Consider the following 6,431-nt stretch of genomic DNA (forward strand, 5'->3'; position numbering starts at 1 on the left):
TCACACTTAAGCAACCCATTTTAAAATGGGTTTAAAAATAGTTTATTAAAATGTGTTACTTACAGTGGCGTGGTGGTTAGTGCTTCCGCCTTACAGCACTTAAGAGACCCTGGTTCAAATCCAGATCAGGAGTTTCCTCCCACACTCCAAAGATATGCTGAAAGGTAAATTGGCCCTATGTGAGATAGGGACCTTAGATTGTAAGCTCCTTGAGGGCAGGAACTGTAAATGTGTGACTATGTAAAGTGTTGTGTAAATTGTCGGCGCTATATAAATACCTATAATAATACTTTGTGTGTTAACATGCAGTGCATTTGTAAAGAATAAGCTGCCAATGGATTGAAAAACACACATGACACTTTTTTTTAGTAATGCAGCGCACTGTGGTGTGTGGTGTGTGGTCTGTTTGCATTGGACTCTACTGTACAGTGCATTGCAGTGTCATTCACAATGAATGACACCACATGTGCGATTTACTGCGTGTTGCTGCAACCCACAAGTACTACTAGAATACACCCTTTGCCATGGCCACAGTTGTGAGAATCATGAGCAATTATTGCACAAACATTGACTAAAAAAGCTTTTTTTTTAGTACTACTCCTTTATACATTTTTTTCATAAATAAATTATCTGCAGCTTGCTTTCCCTTCTGCATTTTGGGCTCAGAGGTAGCCACACCAATACACCAGTAGCACATGCACCGGCTGCTATTAGCCAGGAACATTTTTTTTAGTTTTGAATTGAGTGGGGAAAGGTTAGACCGTTCATCAAGATTTCATTGCTATCTGTGTGACCACAGGCGAGATTTGCCCCTTTTATGTACCTGGAAGCAGAGTGATGTGAGGGCTTCCCTTACACCTCCTGTCCAGCACCCCCTAGAGTCAGAAGAGAGCATGCAGGACACGGAAGGGAACAGGTGCCTAAAGCTGGTCCAGATGCAGCAAGGTGTCAGCAGGCCATCTTGCCAAGATATCAGACAGGCCGCAAGGTCAGAAGACAAGCCGGGGGTTAGACACAGTTGGGCAGCAGTGGTTCAAATGCGATAACCAAAGAGCAATATCAGGGAAGAAGCTGAAGTCAAACACAGCCGGGTAGCAGAGGTACCAAGACGATAGGCAGAAACCGAAGTCAGGGTCAGTAGCCAGTAATCAGGATATTGCAGAATCAGCACCTGTGAAACACTCTTTCAGTCAGCAGTGTTTACTCTTCCCCCTCCCTTCTCTCTTCTGAGCTATCTGCATCAGGCAAGCCGGGTCAAAGCACTGGAAGGCAATACACAGGTGCTTGCTTTCCCGAAAACAAGCGGTATGGGGTAATCTTCCAATGGGGACACCTGTTCCAGGGACATTCACTTTGGGAGCTTTTCTCTAACTTCCTGTTGCCTCTCTGGGTCAAGAAGTGAAATAATAAACCTAAAAAATGTAAATGTAAAAAAATGACGTGTGGTCCCCCCTCCCCAAATTCAAGTCCCCCCATTAGCGAAAATTTTACAGCACCCGTGACAAAGCCAGAAGGCACACAGTGTCACAGCACTCTGATTGAGAAAAGCTGGTATAAAGTAGAGTATACACGGGTAGAATTTTGCACGAACGTTTGTACGAGAAATCCCGTGGAAACGTTCAATACTGGCATCAGAAACATGGCTATTGTGGTTCAAACATTTGTTAATTTTCTTTTTGATTTAACATTCTATTTTGGAATGAATGGAGTTTAAAAATGGAAACCATATTCACTGTAAGAAATTCGTTTGACCAAGAAAAAGTTTCCAAAGTGTTCCTTCAACATTTTTGGGAACACGTTTTCATTTGTCGATTGCACCATACTAATTGATATATATTCAAATGAATGTTCCGAAAACGACTTCTTTCGTACAACATTCTAAACATGTATAACCTGCTTAAGTCATGGTGCAGATTAGGAGTTATTTCTTTAGTGGTCTGTATTTAAAGTGTAGAGACCGCCAGGCACATAGGATTTTCAAAAGGAGATCAGCACATCAGAATTACTCTAAGTACAGGTTTCCTTTTAGATTTCTCAATCATTCCCTGTGACTTTAAAATGAACATATAATATATTTTTTTTGTATTATTTAAACAGGAATATTAAATGAAACAGCCTTTCTATTTAGTTTTTTTTTTTTATGTTTTGTGATAATATTAGGCAATATTTCCCTTGCCCTTAATGAAACATGTACAATAAAATGTCATTGTCAACAAGAACCATTTATATTCATACAATATGTAATGACTTGCTCTGGACCCTGACTTCTTTAGGAAGGGATTGTAAAATCTGAATAAATGTGTTTTAAATAGGTATAGTTAGAACAGATAAATACTAGACAAAGAAATACAATATAACCCATGAGATGCTTAATATCAATGGCACTACAGGCCTTGTGATGATAATCTATCTCTAAACATTTGTTGTCATATGACTATTCTCTACTGTCATCTATATTTCTAATAAAACCTACCTCTTGCAGGGTACCAGGCTTTTCCTGTCTTCCAGAATCCGAATTCTCTGTTGTTTGGCATCATAAGTGACATTTGCCCTAGTGTTTTTACCAGTGTTGTGATCGTACATTACTATTCTGCCTTCCCATTGCAAAGGGGCTTCGCATGGGGTCACTGGATCCGATGCCGAGATAAATCTAGCATTTCCGGGGATAGTCACAGTGATTAGTAAAAGGCCTAGGAATATGAAACTGCATAAGCCTTGCACTTGTCCTATCTCCATCATCTGCTCTTTCAGTCAGCAGTGTTTACTCTTCCCCCTCCCTTCTCTCTTCTGAGCTATCTGCAAAGGGAGGAGCAGTCAGTGAATGCGGTGATGTAATGCACTCAGATCACAAGCTAGAAGAGCATAGAGCATGCATTGTAAACTTTATACACGATTACTGTCAATAATTATAGAACAATTTTTTAAAACCCTAAACACACATACCCAGGCACACATTTGCTGGGACACTGTGGAAATACAGTGGGCTTCGTAAGACAGAATACATTGCGGAACAGACACAGAGCCCCATTTAAAGTGAACCTGTTCTGCCAATATAGTCAGCTGTCTGGAGTGAAGGAAAGTCCTGTGCAAGCTATGAGTGCCATAGACTGGGTCACATGCTCCTCCGTACCCAGTAGTACCAGATATTTCCGGTGCTGCATGGAGCTGCGGGGGATTGGAGGAAAGATAACGTTATACTGGGAATAAATGGGCAAAGCATGGGTTTACTTTAAAGTGTCACTAAACTCAGGAGTTAAATCTTAATGTATTGAAGACCCCAAACTATTAACAAAAATGTAGCTTATTTGTGTATTACTCGGCTTTAGATTCTTAAATCATCTTAAAATACACACAGGGACCATGGGGAATAAAAGTAGCCACTCTCCAGAAGGAAGGAGAGTGTCAGCATAAATTCAGAGATGATTTTAGGATCTACAGCCATTCTGTGTTGTATCTGGCATAATAAACATCCAGAGAGCAAACTATGAGAATGGGAATTAGAGATTAAAACAAGCTATCTTTCCATTTTTTTTTTTCAAAGGGACTTGATATTTTGGGAGCTTGCAATGCAATATGTACATATACGATATTGAATATATGCTTGGTGCACATTTTCAATATGTACCTATGGTAAAGCAAGACATATGGAGCAGAATACACCTTAAATTTTAATCTGTGCTGCATTAGCTTGGTGCCAAATGGCCATGGAGAGCTTGCTGAAAGGTCTTCAGTAGATCCTGACTACCTGTGACTTGATTCATTATCCTGTGTGTGTGCCCGGCCTGCCTACTGACTTCTCTCTTTATTTCTGCCTGCCCATTTTGACCTCAGCTTGCTTACTGGATTCTGCCTCCTTCCCTGTTCCTCTCTACCCATATCGCCCTTGGCTGGTGACCTCGACTCTGCTCCTGGTTCCTGATTTGGTACACTGCTGCTTGGCTGTTACCAACCTTGGCTTGTTACTTAGTCTCTACTCCTGGTTCCTTATTTGGGACTCTGCAGCTGTTACTGACCTCGGCTTAAGACCCCAATTACACTTCTGTTACCCACTCTGGTACCCCAGTATTCTGGTGTTTGGTTCTGGTCCTGCAGCCTACAGTCTTCTGGTCCATGCACTCGAGCCTCTATGCAGATACAATCCAGCCTGCAGCACCAGCACTTATGCCACTCTGTGTCCTCACACTCCCTGTCACCACTTCCATGGGTGTCGGATGAGAGGTGCAAGAGAAGCCCCCTCTTCAGTTCAGTCACCCCCTAGGTTGGAGACAGCCCTGATCCATAAGCTTCTATATCTGGATTTATTCTTGATTTATAACTACATACCAGTGGATCCATCACCAGAATCCTGAAACTAAATGGGAGTCTATGCAATGGAAACTCAAACTTCAAGGTTGACCACCATCCGAAAAATTTCACTTACCATCATTAGCGGGGAAGATCATGGAAACAATTTTTTGGGACTCACAGGTAATTTTGCTATTAGATTTTATGCAGTATAAGCAGGCAGAGACACATAATAGACATGCAACTTTAATGCAGCAGTTATGAACTGCCACAAAGGATAAACGACATTGAAAGTTGTTACATGGCATCCGACATTTCCATGGCAATGCTCCTTCACAGGCAATGAATGTCACTGCATCACAAAAACATGCATAATGACAGTTCAGTCCCCACAGTGCAGTTCTGTGAATGGGCCCTAAGAGGGGTTTTCCCTTTACTTTGGGGAAATTACAACCATCCCTTGCTCTATCCAAAAAATGTCTCTCTTTAGATATACCTTAAAAATATCTAAACCTAAGAACAAAAATGTTTTATATTGCAGCTTACCAGTCCTTAGGTGTGGTGGCTTCATTTGTTGTCTTCTTTTAAAGAAGAACTCTGGGCAAATAAAATCTTAACACTTTCAGTTGGGCAACCCACGCACTGCAAGGGTTAAGTTCGTATTTAGTCTAGGAAGCTAAAATAATAGTGTTTTATTTAGGGATGCACCGATACCAATACTAGTATCGGTGCCAATACCAAGTATTTGGGTGAATACTCGTACTCGCCTAAATGCTCCCATACGTATCCCGAAACAGTTGTTTGCTTTGTGAAGGTGGATCCGCTGACTAGGCAGTGGTGAGATGAGACCATGCGCCCTGTAACATGAGACCCAGGTGACTTTCGGCTTTGAGTGTTTGGCAGGACCCCAAAAGACTAGGCCTGGAACCACTGGAAGCTGAGGGGCCTCCTGTGAGTGAGTGTTTCCTGAAGGTCATGCAGTGAGGAGCTAAAGTGATGGTGCTGGGGTCTTGGGTCCTCCATCACTGGAAACAATGCAGTAGATCCAGGTGGACTCTGAGGCTTACACAAGTCATTGAAATGAGGCTCTACGTGCGTTTTGTCCTAGAATAACAATGCTTACTTACTGCACTGTATCCACGGAGGAGCAGTATTGTCATCCTAAGCCGCTCTCCTAATTTGGACTACAAACATCTTCTCCTCATTGCCATTATATATGAAGGAGGTGTTTTGTAGTTTACCTATGATAGTGAGGAAAGCTGATAACATTGTTTGAGATTATTATTATACAGGATTTATATGGCGCCAACAGTTTGCGCAGCGCTTTACAATATAAGAAGGACAAATCCAATCACAATGCAATTCAAGACAGGAAGGTGAGGAGGGCTTACAATCTAAAAGGGAGGGGCAAGTGATGCATGAGGAGGTAGCTGTATGGGGATGAATTGTTTGAGAACGTGATGGTTCAGTGGTTAGTTTGCGATGGAATAGGCTTCCCTGAAGAAATGAGTCTTTAGGGATCGTCTAAAGGCAGTCAGAGAGGGAGATAGATGGACAGGTTGGGGTAAAGAGTTCTAGAGAAGACTTGGAGGCGAGCATGGGAGGAGTTGACGAGGGAGCTGGAAAGCAGGAGGTCTTTGGAATAGCGGAGGGGACAGTTACTTTTAGGCCCCGTTCACACTGAGCGATTTATCGCGCAGTAATTCCCTATTTACCGCACGATATCGCTTTCCAATGCTTGGCAATGGGGCAAAGGGTCCTGCTGTCGCGGGTCGTGCGTAGCTACAGCAGGACCTTTTTTGGAGCGGATTTTGGCGCAATTCAATGCTTTTCAATGCAAGCATTTGCGCGATATCACGCGACAAACCGCGGATATCACGCAAAATGCAAATCACGGCGACAAACGTGCGATTTGCGAACCGCGCAGTGTGAATGGGGCCTCAGACAAGGTTTGAGATATAGCCGGGGGCAGAGTTGTTGTTGGCTTTTGTAAGTGGTTGTTAATATTTAGAATTGTATCTTCTGGGCGATTGGAAGTTAGGGAGAGATTGGCAGATATCAATTCAATCCACAGGTAGTTACAAGGGCACTGGAATACTGACAAGTTCATCAGGAATGTTTCTGTATTTGCAAAATAAAAATGCCTG

The 6,431-nt window shown here is 42.4% G+C and overlaps 1 protein-coding gene across 1 annotated transcript in view; it reads right to left on the reverse strand.

Moving 5' to 3' along the window:
- The window catches only part of EPDR1 (ependymin related 1), a 32,340-nt gene extending 29,551 nt beyond the window's left edge, over nt 1-2,789 (reverse strand). The window contains exon 1 of the mRNA XM_018558772.1: nt 2,474-2,789. Within this exon, the coding sequence (XP_018414274.1) occupies nt 2,474-2,739 (266 nt within the window). The 5' untranslated portion in view covers nt 2,740-2,789. The remainder of the gene's footprint in view (nt 1-2,473) is intronic.
- Nucleotides 2,790-6,431: the final 3,642 nt, after the last annotated feature.

The sequence above is a fragment of the Nanorana parkeri genome, unplaced genomic scaffold (assembly GCF_000935625.1).
Source record: "Nanorana parkeri isolate BGI_ZX_2015 unplaced genomic scaffold, ASM93562v1 scaffold357, whole genome shotgun sequence".
Classification (NCBI taxonomy): domain Eukaryota; kingdom Metazoa; phylum Chordata; class Amphibia; order Anura; family Dicroglossidae; genus Nanorana; species Nanorana parkeri.